This window comes from Phocoena sinus, chromosome 7 (genome assembly GCF_008692025.1).
Source record: "Phocoena sinus isolate mPhoSin1 chromosome 7, mPhoSin1.pri, whole genome shotgun sequence".
Lineage (NCBI taxonomy): Eukaryota > Metazoa > Chordata > Mammalia > Artiodactyla > Phocoenidae > Phocoena > Phocoena sinus.
Window position 1 is genome coordinate 75028690 of NC_045769.1, and position 19632 is coordinate 75048321.

Sequence of the window (19632 nt, forward strand, 5' to 3'; positions counted from 1 at the left end):
TATATAAACATAGTATCATCTGCAAATAATGAAAGTTTTGCCCCTTTACTCCCAATTATTCAACTAGTTTATTTTTTCTTCTCTTACAATATTGGCTAGGACCCTCAGGATGCTATAAATAGTGAGTCATCTTCTTCATGTTAAAAGGGGTGCCTCTAACATTTTATCATTAAATTTTTGTAAGGAGTAAATAGTTCTTCATATTATATTTAGGTTTTTTAAACTGTCGAAAGTTAATTTGTTTCTGCAAAAGAGAGAGTCTTAGTGAACATCATTTTCAAAAAAGTAAAACTGGCTTTTTCAGGCTTTTGTAAAAAAAAAAAGGAAAGAAATGTAGAATGTAAACTAGTGATGTTATTTAAAACATAAGTGAAAAATAGGTTTATGTTTCATGGAATAAAGAACTCTCTTGCACAACACATATTTGCATGCTTCTAAGCATTTTCTGTTCTTTGAACATTTTCTCTTGAACTTTTAATATACATACTTTATTATTTTTTCTAACCTAGAAAATTTTCAACATCTCCATCCTCTCCCAGAACATCATGAGGACCTTAACATGTTTAAATGTCCATTTAAGCCTCCATCTTCCTTATTATTGCTTACTTGAGAAAATTCTATCCATTTTTAAAATGAAAAAGACAGGCTTTTTTTCTTAACAGCTGGTAAGCAAGTCTACCAACCTGTGAACTGTCAGCCTTGCCCTTGTTTCTTGTATTCTGTTCTTTACCTCCGGGTTCACTTTCCTTCTTGCTGTAGTATTATACTCCTTTAATGAGGGTAGGTGGGTCTTTATTGAAAAATATCTGTTTCATTGCTACTATAGAGAGTTTTACAGGTAATTGAATTATTCTAAGTTGGTGTTTTGTCTCCTTAGCACTTTGAACGCTTTGTTCCTTTGATATTTTGTTTATGAGGGAGCTCCTAATTGTTTATCCTTTGTAAGGTACTCTGCATTTTCTATATTTTCTTCTAAATGTTTTAAAGCTTTTTAATATCCAAGTCTTTAATTTATTCAGAATTAATTTTTGTATGTAGTATGAGATAGGATTCCAATTTTGTTTTATTTTTTTCTATTTGAGTACTCAGTTCTCCCAGTACCATTTATCTTATACAGGCCTTCTTTTTCCCCAACGGACCTGCAGTAAAACCTCTATTTTAAAGCTAGTTCCAGATATGAATGGACCTTACAGGCTTCCAATTCTGATCCATTGATCAATTTGTTTATTTCAAACTCAGCTATTGTACCTTTGTAATTAATATTGATGTCTGATTGGGCAAGCTTTCCAGGTTATTCTTGGCCCTTTGATTGTCTGTATACATTTTAGAATCAGATTGTTAAGTTCTATGAATGTATGTTGGAGCTTTGATAGATAATACAGCTTTATATAGGTAGATCAATTTGAGGAGACTTGACATCCATATTGTATTGAGTTATCTTACTGACAGACTATCTCAGTAAATAATTTTTAATTATTTTCTTTCCATAAATTCCTATAATTTTATGCAGATAAAGCCTATGCAGCTTTTATTAGATTTATTCCTTTGTAAAATGATTTTTGTTCTTATTATAGTTTCTTTATTAAAAATAATGTTTTGATTGAGATTAATGTGTAGATGTGTGAAATCAATTTTTCTGTGCTGTTATATTCAAACACCCTGCTAAACTATATAATTTCTAATAAATTACAGATTATTTTGAGTTTCTCATGAAGATAATAACTATCTGCTGAGAATGATATTTAGCTCTTTTTCTTATTTTGCTACACTGGTTAAGGCCTATAATACAATGATGGATAGAAGCTAAAATAGTAGGCATCCCTGCTTTGCTTTTGACCTTAAAGGGAATTCTTTTGATTCTTTCCTGTCTCTAGGGTTATACTTTTCAGGTTAAGGAGGTTCCCTTCTACACCAAGTTTTCTGATAGTTTTTACAGTGCTTGTGTATTAAGTTGTATCAAATACTTTTTTTCTATAAGTGTTGAGGTGGTCTCATTTATTTATTTTTAAAAATCTGTCAATTTGGTGAATAACATTTAAAAATTTTCTAATGTAAAACCACCCTTGCATTTCTATAATAAATCCAACCTGGTCATAATTTATCATCTTTTTCATATACTTGTAGATTTGATTTGATAACATTTTCTTTAGCACTGTTGAGGGTAACTTCATCTTACAGGTAGAATGGCTTGTAATTTTCTTTTCTCAGACTATCTTTTTTAGTTTTGGTATCAAATTTACTGGACTCTTAGCATGAGGTGAGGAGTCTCTTCCCCTTTTCGTCCTCTGGTAGAATTCTTGTAACGCTATCTGAATCATCTGGGCTTATGTTTCTTTTTGATGTGAATACTTCTAAACTGTTTCAGTTTCTTTATTAGCCATAAGACTGCTCAGGCTTTCTATTTTTGTTTGTTTGTTTGAGCCAGGTTTATTGAATGATGTTTTTGTTAATAAAGTTTTAAAATTTTCAAATTTATTGCATGAAGTTGATAATAAACATTCTGTTCTCATCTTTTTCTTTTCTATCGCAGCTGTGCTTGTGTCCCCATTTTCATTTGTACTACTTTTTATGCCTTCTTTCTATTTTTTTTTTCTTGTTAATTCTCTCTAGAGGATTTCCCAGTTTTAAGCTCTTTTCAAAACCCAGTATTTCAATTTTGGGCAATTTTTCATCTTTTGCTGGTTGCTTTTAAGATGTTCTTTTGTCTTTCCTGATTTACAGTTTCACCACAAGGTGATTAGGTCTGGATTCATTTCTAAATTTATACTGCTTGGAACTTGCAGTGTCCTTCCAGTCTAAAGACTTCGGACTTTCTTCAGTTTTGGATAATTATCAGCTTGGCCTTTTTGAATACACCTTCCTCATCATTCCCTGGATTATCTTCTGAAATTTCTGTTAGACATATTTCAGAGTCTTTTGATTTACTTTCCATGCTTCCTAACCACTTCAGATTTTGTATCACTTTATCTTTTTTGTTATGTTATCTTTTATTGAAGTATAGTCAATTTACAATATTGTGTTCATTTCAGGTGTACAGCGAAGTGACTGAGTTATACATACATGTGTGTCTACATCTACTATATCTATATTCTTTTTTGCAGTTCTTTTCACTGTTATGTTATTTTTGAATTCTTTAGTAATATCTTCAGTAATGTTGTCTGTGTTCTGTGTAGAATGTGTTTTTTCTCTTGAGTTTTGAAAGTTAATTCTTTATTTTCAAATAGTTCTTTTTCGTGTCTATCTGTTCTTCCTTTGTTTCGAATTTCTTATTCTTAGGAACATCACATTTCTCTCTCAGAGGATTGTAAATATTCTTATTTTAAAGTCTTTGAACACTTTTCTATTTTTATTTTGTTGTAGAGAGTCCATGTACTGATTATCAGTTTTGTTGTCTTTCTTATCATTAAACTTCTGTGGAGCTCCAGAGTCTGGATTGCCCATTTCCCTGGGCCTCTCCCTTCCACTCAGTGTGAGAGTTGGGCAGTGGCCTCTGCTCTGCACTTCAAGGCTTCCGGTCTAAAGCCAGGTCTGGCAGCTTGGATGCCTTCCCTGGAGGGCCAGTGTGCTGCTCAGTTCAGGTCATGAGGCTACGTTTATGTGCTCCTGCTTCTCTGGGTACATGCTCTCCATGAGCTTTAGTCGCCCTCAACAGCTTTGCTCAGCTCCTTTTCACAATGGTGGAGCTTCAGCCAAGGTTCTTCTCTCAAGCGGGAAACTTGTCTTTGTCTCTGCCTCACATAATTGCATTTAAACTATCGCCATAGGGTCCAATTTCCTTGTGACCTCTTTCTTTTTCTCCAGGTCCAGAAGACTTTTGGGTTCATTTCTGCTCACTTTCTTTCATTTCTGTTCCTTTTCTAATCTTGAAATTATGAGATTTCCAGCTCATCTCTTGAGCCAGAAATGTCTGGGTCTGACCTATTAACCAGAGTCAGGTTGGCTTCCCCTTCACACAATGACATTTAGTTTGTGCATCCTACGTGTGCATTGTGTCCCTCAAAGACTCTTTGTGGGGCCATAACCTCTTCTTTAGAAACAATGGTGCCTTCTGAGCTGTGTTTTCAGGGATTCCCTTTCTCATGGCCTGTGATTCAAATGTTTAACATGAAAACAGTACATCTAGTGGGCTGAGGGACCTACTTTTTAATCCAGCTCTGATATTTACTGCGTTTGTAGCCCTTGGGAAATATTTTGCTACATTAAACCTTTATTTTCTAATCTGGAACTTTTTAGGACAGTTAGAAAAATTAAACAGCATATTATCCATGAAAGCACTATAAAAGTAGTAAAGTGCCATGAAAATGTTTAGCTATATGTCTCATGTAGAATGAAAACGTTGGAGATATGTTCAACCAAAATATCCAGTCTGTGATAGCTGAGTGTTGTTCCAGGAAGCCATCCTTTCATTTATTCATTTAGCCAATATTTACTGAGCATCTGCTATGTACCAGGCGCTGAGCTAGGCACAGCGAGGTGACGTGATCCAGTAGGGTTACGTCTCACATGTACTTTAATTTTCTTCTAACAGTGAGAGGTTAGATTTGTCCAAATACACTACTGTGATATTAATAATAGGCTGACTCTGAGGAAAATAAGGAAGCTTCAATATAGACTAAAAACTCTTAGTCACTTTGACACATCTGCTCTTTGCATTGGTATTTTCTTGGTTTAAGTGACGACATACTTAGATGACTGGGACAAATCAACAGATTTGACATTTAAAAACCTTGACTTTCACAGAAACTGTTTGGCAAGCTCTAACTTTGTATTTCTGCATAGTAAGTGCAGAAATACAACTTCCTCTTCTCCCTATAATTAGTTTTGAGCATCAGTCTATCCTTATGCTCCCCAACTAGACTCTATTCTCTTGCAAGAGATAAACCTCTTTAAGAAAGAAAAAAGGGCTTGGTATATATGCCAGATCCCTGCTAGTTCTGTACTTCCTGGTTTCCTAACTCTGACCTTCACATGACCACAGGTTTACAAGAGCTGTAATTCAGGTAGCCCAGCAGTCTCATAGCCAGGTAGACTATATTATAGTACAGAAAGAACAAGAAATTAACTGAGCTGGGTATTTTATGGCTTTGACTCATTGATTGCATATTATATTGACAATCATAATGATTGCTGCTAAATGTTACTCTTATCAAGGCTTGGAAAATCCTGCCCAGTGATTGTTCAATCTCTGAACTGAGGAACCAGCCACGTTCCCCCTTAAACACTTAATGACATTCTTGTAATATTTTCTTTTCCTTCAGTCTTCCCCTTCCAAATGTGCTTTTTTCCCCCTCTTCATTTTTAGCCTTCATCTGCCCCTTCCAGATTGATTTGTACAAAGGACCACTTGTTTCCAACTAGGCTGGCTGTCCTTCAGGATAAGTGTCCCCAGGCAAATCTGAGCTGTGCTTACCTGCTGGACTTGCTGTAGGGACCTGAAATGGCAAAGGAAGGGGTGGAGTAAAGAGAAAAGAGGGGGAGGGAGAAGGAGCCTTTTTGCCTTGTCAGATGCCTTCTGCTTGGTTGACTTTTGATTCCAGCCTGTGGGCTAGGCCAGGCCTCACGTGCAGTCGTGACCATTACAGCAGCCGTTTCATCCTTCCGTGGGCCACAGCTCTCATGTGCGGTGTAGCCAAGAAGAAAGCAGTTAAGAAGTCAGGGTGCTTACAGTGTTCTAAGTTTAGCCCTCCAAGGAAGCCTTTTAGAACTGGTCAGCTTCCCCTTTTGGATATAGAAAATAAGTAGATATCCAGCAGAAAAGACTATTTTAGTGCCCCAGGCTTATAGAATGATGGTGTTTTTTTTTTAATTGAAGTATAGTTGATTTATAATATTGTATTCGTTTCAGGTGTACAGCAAAGTGATTCAGTTATACATCTATTTTTTTTCAGATTTTTTTCCATTACTTGTTATTACAAGACACTGAATGTAGTTCCCTATGCTGTACAATAAATCCTTGTTGTTTACTATCTTATGTATAGTGCATGTATCTCTTAATCCCATACTCATAATTTATCTCTCCTCCCATTCCCACTTTGATAACCATAAGTTTGTTTTCTATGTCTGTGAGTCTGTTTCTGTTTTGTAAATAAGTTTATTTGTATCATATTTCAGATTCCACATATAAGTGACATCATATGGTATTTATCTTTCCTGTCTGACGTACTTCATTTAGTATGATAATCTCTAGGTCTATCCATGTTGCCGCAAATGACATTATTTCGTTCTTTTTTTATGGCTGAGTAATATTTCGTTGTATACGTATACCACGTCTTCTGTATCCATTCAAAATGATCATGGTATTTTTTGAACATTTACTAAGCTGTACCCACTGTTCCAACCATTTTACATTTACTAATGCATTTAATCCTCATGACAATTCCCAGGTTTAGGTGCTGTCGTTGTTCTCATATTGCTAATGGAAGAAGCCTAGAGTGTAAAAGCCTTGCTGAAACAGCTAGTAAATGGACACAAACCTAAGCAATCTGTTTCTCTAATATTTTTAAATAAAAACACATAAATATCATTGTTTCTATTATCTGTTGTTTCTATTGAAATGACATCATTGTTTCAACTTGTTGGTGATACTAGATTATTTCTTGAGAAATTAGTGTTCCCAATATTCTGCTTTTATACAGAAAAAGAATCTTTCAAATGAGTGGGAGGGATTGTTAGTGATAGAAAGAAATGAAAAAAAAATTAATGACAAATCTCAACACCTGGAAGTAAATTGCTATCTTCACTGGGGTGTCCAAATAATTAGCACTTTTCTTCTTTCTCAGCAAACCTTGAAGAGAAAATGGGTGGAGTTCAGATCTCTGCAGTTACAGGAACAGCGCCTGCTTCATGGTAAATGTGATTTCCTGTTCAGAAACCACACTTACACTTCATTCTTTCAGTATTTCTGCCTCTAAATTGTTTTAAGATTATCATCATTACAAGAAAAAAAATCGCCTAGCATGGATTGAGAATAGTAGCCTGTGTTTCTTTGGCATGGCTTTTGGAGTGACCACTGTATTTGGACGAGGGGTAAGTCATCATCACATCCCCTCCTCCATACACAGAACACATGCACATGAAAACATGGACGCAGGTGCATGTGTGCACTCGCTCTCAAGAGGCACCTGGGGATTTTAGAAGAGTAATATGAATGATTGCCTGACTTTCCTACTACTTCAGCAGATGAATTAAATTCCTGAGAACATCTGCGGTTCAGGGGCAGGGTAGTTCTCAGAAACTCTTGAAGCTGGGAATGGTAACATGCTTCTTGGGTGGAGCTCCTATTATTTACTCAAATTGTGTAAGTTACAGTAATGCAGAGAAATCCTTCCTCATGGCCTTCAAATCCAAAACAGAAATATGAAGGATCGTTATAACAGTAAATGCATGGCTCTTGCTGTTGTGTACATTCTGAAAAGAAGGGTTGAGTTTAAAATTTGTTGACATGGCGTTTGCCATGTGACTGGTATAACCTGAGGAATGAACTTGTAGATACAAATAATTCACTGAAACCGCTAACTGTGTGGGTGTGAAATATAGGTTGTATCTTCTTCAGATAACACAGAGCTAACGTCTCTATAACCTTAGAATATCTGTTTGTTAAAAGTGATAATCTGTTTACAGAAGAAGGATACATTTAATTCTTAATTAGGCACTAATTTATGGCTTAGGGGCTTGTGTCAAAGTTCTGTTTTTTCCAAAAAATGAAACATGTATGAGTTACTTCTCTTTTCTGTGTTTCTAAATTAGTATTCTTAAAAACCTATAGCAGGTTTTGTTGGGGGGCGATCTGAAGTTTGCTAACCAGACAGAGGCACACATTTCTGGCCACATCCTGGATTTCTGTAGACTTGAGGGTGTTTGGGATATCTTTGTCTCTACTTCCGGAGCATCCTGGAGTGGAGATGGGGTTTGGTCTGGTAAGTGTAGGCAGTTCTATGGCTTTATGGAAGTGGCCTTGTATAGACACGATCCTTAGTTCAGAATCAAGGAGTTTGACTTTTCATAGGTCATTGTTGTACATATTTTTTGAGAGATTGAAGGAGTTCTTTAGCTTACTTTTTCTGGACTTACAGTAAATATCCAGGGCATGAGTTTCTACAAGCCAACGGCTCGCCAATCAAAAGAAATTCATCAACTTGTTGGGAGATGAAATAAAATTGGTTTTGTTAACAAAAAAGAAAGCATTATAACTAGTCACCACAGGGCTGGCCCTACTCAACCTTGCAGATCAAATGGAAAAATAAGCAGTCTCTTTTTATAGTGTCAACCAAGGACAAAGGAGAGCAGAATTAGAGATTATCAGCACAAAATAAAACAATTTCTGAGTGTGTAAGGTTCTGTTACTTTTCCTGAAGCAAAGTCATCTTCTAATGATGTTTTTCTCATGCTAGTATTACAAATAATCTCCTTTCTTTTAGCAGCATACTAACCAACTCAAATAGTACAGAAACAAGTGGGATATGAACAGGCTGTTGGTGTGAGATTAAAATTTGAGTTTGGAGAGCCCAGATGTAGGTTATAAAAGGTTGATGAAGAAATTCAGCTAAGCAGATAACATTCAATTTCTTCAAATGAATTATTACTTATTTTAGGACAGGGATGTTTTCTGGGTACACTACCATTTCAAAGCATTTAAGTATTAAAGTGTTCTAAGAATCAACTGGGCATATCGAGGCTGGAAGATATCCTTTCTGTTTTAAACATCTTTGAATTCTCTAATAATCAGCCTACAGGGGCAGGTTTTATATCTGTGTTTCCCATACACTTCAAGTGATGTTATAATAATTTTACAATTATTAAAAAAAGATAGTAACTAAAAATCAGAGGAACTAAAGTAGAGAAGAGCCATAAGAGGCATTTCCCCAAGTATATTCTTTGGAGCCCATTTCTATGATAATTTTAATAAAAGGTGGCCTGGTCACTACAATATAAGAAATGATTCTTTTGGAAATTCGTAAGTCGCACTGACATACTGTTAGATGAGTTGAACTGTTCTCATATGAAGACTCTTGTTTCAATTTATTTAATCTAGCATTACCATTTTTGTCACCATAGAACCCTTTTACCTGGAAACTAGTTCATGAACAAATAGTTTGAAAAATCATACTATAAGGTTTATTGAATGGTCTCATGAACAGTTACTTATTCATGCAAGTGAAAATTTAGTGAAAAGTATTATTTACCCTTATTCTTTCTTGTGCCCTTCAAAGAGAAATTTGGTGTATTTACTTATAAGGAGTGATGCTCAGATCCATTTCCCAGTAGGCTTTGTTTTCTGCTTTCTAGGTGATGCAGCTAACTGCCCAAGTTTGGAAAATATGGACATAGATGAATCAGCTTTGTTTGGACCCCTGCCAGGTTCAGCTCTCCTGGACCGGAGTCGCTTATCCAGTGAGAGCAGCTGTAAGAGCTGCCTGAGCTCCATGACGATAGACAGTGAGGATGGGTACCAGACATGTGTGTCTGAAGACTCGAGCAGGGAAGCCTTCAGCCGGCAGACAAGCACAGATGATGAGTGTTTTGTCCTCAAGGATGGGGATGATTTTCTGAAGAGGTATTCTTCAAGGAGGAACCAGAGCATTAGTTCTGCTAGTAGTGGGTCCATGTCTCCCTTGTGGGAAGGCAACTTCTCAAGCATGTTTGGGACTCTGCCCAGGAAAAGCAGAAGGGGAAGTGTCCGGAAACAGCTCTTAAAATTCATCCCTGGCCTTCATCGCGCTGTGGAAGAGGAAGAGAGTCGCTTTTAATGGGTTGTAGTGCCCTTTCGTATTAGCTTATTTCATAAATGTCTTCAGATTCATTTAGACCAACTCCACCCAGCTTAGTGGGAAAGTGCAGATGGACTGCAAAACTGACATCCCATTTCATGGCAAGAGTGAACTTTATTTAAATTTTTGTATCATTATGTTTGCTCCTTCCATCATTTTTTTAAACAGAACAACTCAAGTTCCAAGGAGGCAGTAGGAAAATTAAGTAATAAATTAGAAAATATAACATATTAACACAAGTGCCTGCTCATTTTAATGCTGCCTGTGAAGGCAAGAGTAAAATTTATTTTCTAGATTATTCATGTAAAACGTTGAGAACTTTTTGGAGTCAAGTATGAATAAGAAAGTGACAGAATATAATTATTTGCAATACCTTCTGTAGATAAATTGGTAGGTTACAAAACTTTATATTTGCTTAAGCTCGGTAGCCTTTGGGGAGGCTTATTAATAGGCAATTTTGAATGTTTCTGTTCAAATCTATGAAAGATTATAAACAAAGATGATCATCAGCCCTTTTTTACATCCACAATGACAATAAATCAGGAAGTATAAGATTTAATATGGGGATTTAAACTTTATGAGATCCATGGAAAGATGTTATCTAAGATGGGTGCTAAGGAAGACTATAGTAAGTCCTTTTTTATTGGTAGCCTAAACAAAATGGATGAGGATGTCATTCTTACCTAATTCAACTTTTGTTCTGCCTAAACATTGATGACAAGTCTAGCTCTCTCAAGATCCTACAGCCTTGTGATTTTTTTGAACAAATGTCTAAAATTTGAAAAATTAGTCAGGAAAAGTATTTTCCTCCTGTAGATTTTTTTCCACATTACTCCTCACTTTATATTATATATTCCAAATAGTTATTGCCTCAGCGCTCTTTTGTCTATTAGTTATGTTAGTATCACATCACTTCTAGCCTTTCAGTCATATTTTTATTCAATACCCATTAAAGTCCATGATTTCTCTGTTCTGGTGATAAAGCTGCTCATTACCTATATTCTAGGGTAGATAATCTGGACAATGCAATAAATAGTCCTTACTGATTTTAAACTGTGTGTGTGTGTGTGTGTGTGTGTGTGTGTGTGTGTGAGAGAGAGAGAGATAGTTGACTTTCAGCGCAACTGATACACTTAAACACTTAAATAAACTGAGTAAAGAGTGAGTCATTTTGAGAAAAAAAAAAAGAGGTGAAGGTAAGGAAGCTTGTAGGGTAAGAAATAAATAATAAAATAGAAAAAGATTTCTAATTGAGATCTGCTTCCTATTAAGTCTCTGAATTCAGAAGTATCCAGTGGGCTCTGCTTGAGGATCATTCATGTGAAAAGCAGAGCTTTCACAGGAACAATAGCGATCTTGTCTGTCATTTACTGAATGCATAATAGGTCGTAGATGCTTTCCATGTCATCCTCAAAATAACCCTGTAGGGAGATGTTAGGCATGCAGATAAGGAAGCAGGTATTGGGAGAAGTTCCCATGGTCAGCGGCAGTGCTGATATTGGAAGCCAGTTCTTTCCAGCTCTAGCCTACCCGCTTAGTCTCTCTAGATATTGCTTACCCTTTTGCTGGGTCTGTGTAATTATCACCACAGGACTACCTCCTGCCCCAATCCCAGGAAAATTTAAAATGCGCAATTGTAGATATTGCATGAATAAGGATATTGTAGATAGGAAAAATAAAACATTCCTATTTGGTAAATAGGAAAACAAACATATATTTAGGGTGACTCTTCCTTCTCGCTTCCACGAGCAAGTTTTCAGATATAAGCACGTTAATAACTGCATGGTTAGCAATACATTTATTTTCAACAAGGGCTTGCAAATCAATTGTGATTTAATTGATACTGCTTATTTCTCATTGTAGGCTAGAATTATCATGTTAAAGATCTGTTTACATGAATGCAGCATTATCTGTTAGTCCTATTTCGCCAAGTCAAGGGGAAAGAAGTATCACATTTATTTGAGGAAAGATGACTTTAAAGTCTTCTACAATGTGAACAATGTTTCAAGAGCTACCACAGTTCATCTGAAAAAGCAGACAATACGTCATTTGCTTTTCTGTGGTTTTAAGTGTTAAATATAGTTTAATACTTTCTTACAGTAAACATCAAACCCAAAATGGTACAGGGAAGAAGCACATGGCATGTTTTGCTGTAGTCTGTGATGAGCAGAATTAGAGTCAAGAATTAGATATGTTCAGGAAAAAAAGTTAAGCACTTTTTAACCAAAGTACAGGAAGTAAGCGTATGTCATGTTTTGTGTGTTCACAAGTTGTATGAAGACTCTTGTTTAGTGGAAATGTGGGTACTTTTCTCAAAGCACAGCTTTTCAGACTGAATCTGACCTCAGTGGGGCTTTAGAAGATTTCATTTCTCTAATTTTCTGGTGCACGATGACCACAGGACTCACTTAGCTGTAATTTACTGGGAAAAGAAAAATGAAGAGTTTTTTTTTAACCCCAAAGTTGTCAAATATGTAACGTTGGTGAACTTATTAACTGATAATTTGTTATGAAAATGTATTTTTCTAGTATGGCATTGATTGATAAGCCAAATTTGAATCAAGCCTATTGGAAATTACTCTGTCATGTGACTAAAAGGAACACCACCGTGTCAAACAGGTTGGAACCATATTTTTTGAAAGGAACTTTTATTTATTACTTTCTACTTTTCAATTCTTTTATATCTTAGTTGCATGATACAAACAGTATTAAAAATCCCAGTTTGAACTGAATATCAAACTTGGACACAGTTTGTGTGACTAATCATAAAGTATAAATATCTATGGATGTATGCAATCTAAGCACAGTAAATAATACTTAACAACTATACTATCCTCCAGATCACAAAATTATTGGTGCTTTATATCCATTTCCTTACAGAACTATGGGCAATAAAATAAAAATTTGATACCTTTTTGAAATAAAGAATGCTATTCTTCAGTGTCAGAACTTTCTGCTCTCTCTCACTTTACTTACTTACTTTAAATGAAATGGTTGTTTTAAAAGAAGATTAAAAAAAATCTGGGTGACCTCTTAACACCTACCTCTTTGCGGTTCTTAAGAGGCATTACCTACTTAATTGAAGCTTTGCACTTGTATTAGCTTTCTGTTGTTGTTTGACAAATTACTGCAAACATAGAGGCTTAAAACATATTTATTATCTCAAAGTGTGGGTCAGGAGTATGGGCAAAGCTTACCTGGGTCTCCTCAGTGTCTCACAAAGCAGCAATCATGGTGTCACCCAGGACTGAGTTCTCATCTGCGGACTTTATTGGGGAAGGATTTCCTACCACAATCCCTCGGGTTGTTGTCAAAAGCATTCCTTATGGCCGTAGGTTTCATTGCAGCTTGCTTATTAAAACCCAGCAACAGAGAGAAAGAGATAGTGCAAGCAAGACAGAGTCCTAAGTAATGCAACGTAACCAGACTGACATCTCGGCACCTTTGCCATATAATAGAACATAATCACAGGAGTGACATCCTATCCATTGTGGCATATTGTTTGTCAGACACAATTCACAGGAACCACCCACACTCACAAAGCAGGGCTTACACAAAGGCATGAACATCAGGAGGTGGGGATCAGGGGCTACCTTAGAATCTATTCACAACACTATTCAAGGAGTTCACAGATGGATAACTTCAGATATTGAGTCTTCTCTAAACTTCATTGAGCAAAAAGAAATTGTGAATGTCACCATTTTTAATTTTTATAGAGAGAAATGTTCAGATTAACGACTTTTGAAATTAAAGAAACTGGCCAAGATTGTATAACTAGCCGATAAGCTGAGTAGGAAACTGTATCCAGGTCTATTATTGACCACCCAACTTTGTCCCCCAAGTGCATGAAATGATAGAAGATTTTAAAAGAATATTAAAGAGTGAACCAGTAACTTGCTTCCAAATTCTGCTCAGGGAATCTGAATGTATTTAAGTGAATTCAGTGATTGACATGCTGGACTTTATCACTTCTATGTGGGTGCATCTTTGTGAGCAGACGACAGGAATTCCACAGAAAAACAAAACAAAACTTTCATAATCAGAACTACAAAGCACAAAAGGAAATGATCAACCATGAGCAAATGTCAGGTGATTCCACAAATAGCAGAATTATTAGAACTTGAGAAAATAAAGCAGTTTGAAAGAATATAAAAAATGTATATCTTAGGAATAAAGGATAAGTCTCACAACTTGATAAAGAATATCTACAAAAAAGCTACAGCTAATATCATAATGTGAGAAACTGGATGCCTTTTCTCTAAGATCAGTTACAAACTAAGGATGTCCTCTCACCGCTTCTATTTACCACTGTACTGAAAGTCCTACTTAGTTCACTAAGACAAGGAAAGGAAATAAAAAGTATACAAATTAGGAAGGAAGACATGAAACTGACTTTGTTTTCAGATGGTATGGTTGTCAATGTGGAAAATCCCGTCAAATCAACAACAACAAACATTCTGGAACTAATAAGTGAGTATAGCAAGGTCACAGGACACAAATAACTATACAAAAGTCAACTGATTTCCTATATACCAGAAATGAACAACTGCGATTTGAAATTCAACAATCAATACCGTTTACAATAATACCAAAAAAAAAAAAAAAAAAAGAGAACCACTTAGGTATAAACCTGACAAAATATGTACATAATTTATATGTGGAAAACTCTAAAACTCTGATGAAAGAAATCCAAGAAAATCTAAATAGATATTCTGTATTCATGGATTGGAAGACTCAGTAGTGTTAAGATATTAATTCTTCCTAACTTAATATCTATAGATTCATTGAAATTCCAATCAATATTTTGCAATCATTGAGAAACTAATTCTAAAATTTACATGGAAAAGTAGAAGACCTAGAATAGCCAATGTAATACTGAAGAATAAGAAGTATAAGAAGGAAGAGGAGGAGAAGAAGAAAGTTGGAGGAATCACAATACCCAATTTCTAGATTTCCTATAAATCTACAATAATTAAGACAGCATGGTTTTGGCAAAAGAATAGACATATAGATAGATCAATGAAACAGATTTGAGCTCCCAGAAATAGACCTGCGCAAATATAGTCACTGATCTTTGACAAAGAAGTAAATGCAGTTAAATGGAGAAAGGACAGTATTTTCAAAAATGGTTCTTGAACAATTGGACATCCATATGCAAGACTTTACACATTTCATGAAATTAACTCAAAATGAATCATAGACCTAGATGTAGAACATAAAAGTATAAAAGTTCTGGACAATAACAAAGGAAAACATCTAGATGTCCTTGGGTTTCATGATAAATTTTTTAGATACACCAAAAGGATGATTTGTGAAAGAAAAAGTTGATACATTGAACTTTATTAAAATTAAAAACTTCTGCTTTGGGAAATTTACTGTTAAGAGAATCAAAAGAAAAACCATGGACTGGGAGAAAATATTTGCAAAACACATATTTGAAAAAGAACTTGCATCCAAAATATAAAAAGAACTTTTAAAATTCAAAAATAAGAATACAAACAACCCAATTAAAGCATGTTCAAAAGATGTGAACACATCTCCGAAGATAATATGTAGGTGACAAATAAGTGCATTAAAAGAGTTCAATATCATTTGTCACTTGGGGTTTACAAATTAAATCCCAAGTAGTAACAAGATACTACTAGATGGCTATTAGGATGACTGAGATCCAGATAACTAACAATACAAATTGCTGGCAAGGACGTGGAATAACAGGAATGCTCCTTCATTGGTGATGGGAATGCAAACTAGTACAGCCCTTTGGAAGACAGTTTGACAGTTTTTTACAAAGCTAAACATAGCCTTACCATATGATCTAGCAATTACACCTCTAGGTGCAGGCATACCTTGTTTAATTGTGCTTTATTTTATTATGCTTCACAGATAATTGCATTTTTTTTTAACAAATTGAAGCATCTTTTTTTTTACAAATTGAAGGCAACCCCACATTAAGCAAGCAATATCAGCACCATTTTTCCAACTGCATTTGCTCATTTTTGGGTCTCTGTGTCACATTTTGATAATTCTTGCAATATTTCAAACTTTTTCATTATCATTATATTTGTTATGGTGATCTGTGATCAGTGATCTCTGATGTTCCTATTGTAGTTGTTTTGAGGCACCACAAGCTGTGCCCATATAAGATGGCAAACTTAATTGAATAAATGTTATGTGTGTTCCGACTGCTCCGCCAACCAAATGTTCCCCCATCTCTCCCCCTCTCTGAGACACAATATTGAAATTAGGACAGTTAATAACTCTACAATGGCCTCTGAGTGTTCAAGCAAAAAGAAGTCACACATCTTTCACTTTAAATCAAAAGCTAGAAATGATACAGCTTAGTGAGTAGGGCATGCTAAACGTTGAGATAGGTCAAAAGTTAGGTCTCTTGTGCCAAATAGTTAGCCAAATTGTGAATGCAAACGAAAAAATCTTGAAGGAAGTTAAAAGTGCTACTGCAGGGAACACACAGATAAGAAAGTGAAACGGCCTTATTGCTGATATGGAGAAAGTTTGAGGGGTCTGGATAGAAGATCAAACAGCCACAGCATTCCCTTAAGGCAAAGCCTAATCCGGAGAAAAGCCCTAACTCTCTTCAATTCTATAGAGACTGAGGTGAGAAAGTTATAGAAGAAAAGTTTGAAGCTAACAGAGGTTGGTTCATGAGGTTTAAGGAAAGAAGCCATCACTGTAACATCAAAGTGCAAGGTGAAGTAGCAAGTGCTGATGTACAAACTGCAGCGAGTTACCCAGAAGATCTAGCTAAGATGATTAATGAAGGTGATTACACTAACCAACAGATTTTCCATGTAGACGAACAGTCTTTTATTGGAAGAAGATGCCATCTAGGACTTTCATAGCTAGAGATGAGACGTCAATGCCTGGCTTCAAATCTTCAAAGGACAGAGCTGACTCTCTTGTTAGGGGTTAATGCAGCTACTGACTTGAAGTTGAAGTCAAAGCTCATTCACCATTCTGAAAATCCTAGAGCCCTTCAGAATTATGTTAAACTACTCTGCCTGTTCTCTATCAATGGAACAACAAAGCTTGCATGACAGCACATCTGTTTACAACATGGTTTACTTAATATTTTAAACTCACTGTTAAGACCTACTGCCCAGAAAAAAAGATTCCTTTCAAAATATTACTACTTATTGACAATGTACCTCTTCACCTAAGAGCCCTGGTGGAGATGTACAATGAGATTCATGCTATTTTCATGCCTGCTAACACAGCGTCATGGATCAAGGAGTAATTTTGACTTCTAAGCCTTATCATTTAAGAAATTCATTTTGTAAGGCTGTAGCTGCCATAAATAGTGATTCCTCTAATGGACCTGGGCAAAGTAAACTCAGGAAAAGAGCCATCATTCTAGATGCCATTAAGAACATTTGTGATTCAAGGGAAGAGACCAAAATATGAACATTAACAGGAGTTTGGAAGAAGTTAATTCCAACCCCTGTGGGTGACTTTGAGGGGCTCAAAGCTTCTGTGGAGGAGATAACTGCAGATGTGGTGGAAATAGCAAGAAAACCAGAAGTAGAAGTGGAGCCTGAAGATGTGACTGAACTGCTGCAATCTCGTGACAAAATTTTAATTGATGAGGAGTTGCTCCTTATGGGTGAGCAAAGAAAATAGTTTCTTGAGATGGAATCTACTCCTGGTCGCGATGCTGTGAAGACTGTTGAAATGATCACAAAGGCTTTAGAATATTTCATAAACTTATTTGCTAAAGCAGCAACAGGGTTTGAGAGGATTGACCCGAATTTTAAAAGAAGTTCTACTGTGGGTAAAATGTTATCAAACAGCATTGCATGCTATAGAGAAATCATTCGTAAAAAAGAGTCAATCGATGTGGCAAACTTTTTTTGGTCTTATTTTTAAAAATTTCCACAGCCATCTCTACCTTCAGCAGTCACCACCCTGATCAGTCATCAGCCATCAACATCAAGGCGAGATGCTCCACCAGCAAAAACATTACAACTCACTGAAGACACAGATGATGGTTAGCATTATTTAGCAATAAAGTATTTTTAAATTCAGGTGTGTAAATTGGTGGGGTTTTATTTTTTTAGATGATGTTATTGCACACAATAGACTACAGTATATTGTAAGTATAACTTTTATATGCACTGGGAAACCAAAAAATCATGTAACTCTATTTATTGAGATATTCACTTCACTGCGGTAGTCTGGAACTGAACCTTCAATATCTCCCAGGTATGCCTGTATTTACCTGATTGATTTGAAAATGTATGTCTACACAAAAAACCACACACAAATATTTGTAGCAACTTTATTCTCAATCACAAAAAAATTGGAAGAAACTAAAATGTCCTTTAATAGGTTAATGGATAAACAAACAACGGAATGTTATTCAACTATCATAAAAATGAGCTCTTAAGCCAAGAAAAGACTTGATGAACCTTAAATGCATGTTGATAAGTGAAAGAAGCTAGTACGAAAGGGCTACATACGGTATGGTTCTACTTATATGACATTCTGGAAGAGACAATACTATAGCAATAGTAAAGAGATCAGTGGTTCGCAGGGGTTTGCGGGTGGTGGGGGGGTGTGTGTACGTGGAGAAGGTTGAATCGATGGAGCACTCATGAGTGTATGTGTGTGTGTGTGTGTGTGTGTGTGTGTGTGAAGAGGTAGAGGTTTATTGAAATACAAACATTCGAGAACATGTAAGATAGAAAATGACCACAACATGTACAGACACTTGCTGCAAGAGGACTTCTGAGGTATTTACCCACTGCCTAGGCTACCCATGTGCTATCACATTTTTTCCTGGTTAAATTCAAGTAAGATGGGGAGGGGGAGGGGACAGAGCGGCCCTGGCCAATGGCTGCCATGTGACCTCAGGGCTGCACCATCAGGTGAGCTCCTCTTGGCCCAGGGCCCCATTCTGGGGGCACCTGCTGGGGCTCCCACCCTCGGGCTTTCAGGCTGAGACCCTGCTGTTGCTCTTGAGGGCAGCGAGGGCTTGCTGGTACTCATGAGTTTTATAATGTTCTCTTAGTCTACGTGGGCTACTGAAATAAAATACCACAGATTGTGTGGCTGAAACAACAGATATTTATTTTCTCATAGTTCTGGGGGCAGTCCAAGGAGACAGCTCTAACCAAAAACTGAACCCTCCCAGAACTTGATCTTGGACTGGATCTGGAACCAGCATCCAGAATAATGAGAAAACAAATTTTTATCATATAAGCTATCCGGTCTGTGGAATTTTGTTACGGCAGCCTGAGCTGACTAAGACAAGAGTGGCAATCTACTCTGTATGATATTGTACCAGTAACTGTGGATACATGACACTATGTGTTTGTCAATATCCACAGAACTTTCAGGGCAAAGAATGACTCAACGGATGCTCCGTGGCATGTGGGATCTTCCCGGACTGGGGCACGAACCCATGTCCCCTGCATCGGCAGGCAGACTCTCAACCACTGCGCCACCAGGGAAACCCCTTTTTTTTTTTTGTTTGTTTTTTTTGACTGCACCGTGCGGCATGCGGGATCTTAGTTCCCCAACCAGGGATCGAACCCTTGGCCCCTGCAGTGGAACTACGAAGTCCTAACCACTGGACCGCCAGGGAATTCCCCATGATAAATTCTAAGGTAAAGAAATGTAACATAATTTAAGAACTTATACAAGGGCCACTTAACTCAGACTGTAGTTAGAAACGTGATCATTATTTTTCACAAACCCTTCGGGGGGAGGAGTGCAAAGAACTTCACCTGGTTATAACATTAAAGCAGACATATGACAAAGGAAACTACAAAGTTTTTGATCTAAGCAAATCACTTGGATTTGAAGTAAGCTTTCCTTTTCTTCACAGCTGTGCCAATTTGGTGAT

The 19632-nt window shown here is 36.5% G+C and overlaps 1 protein-coding gene across 4 annotated transcripts in view; it reads left to right on the forward strand.

Moving 5' to 3' along the window:
• Positions 1–10942, forward strand: part of CYTIP (cytohesin 1 interacting protein) — a 77137-nt gene extending 66195 nt beyond the window's left edge. For 2 of the 4 annotated variants that reach the window (XM_032636761.1, XM_032636759.1), the window contains exons 7-8: positions 6780–6846; positions 9286–10942. In XM_032636761.1, coding sequence (XP_032492652.1) covers positions 6780–6846; positions 9286–9746 — 528 coding nt within the window. In that variant the 3' untranslated portion in view covers positions 9747–10942. Of the gene's footprint in view, positions 1–6779; positions 6847–9264 lie in introns of all 4 variants that reach the window. The other 2 variants (XM_032636760.1, XM_032636758.1) reach the window with 1 other exon arrangement.
• The last annotated feature ends 8690 nt before the right edge of the window (positions 10943–19632 follow it).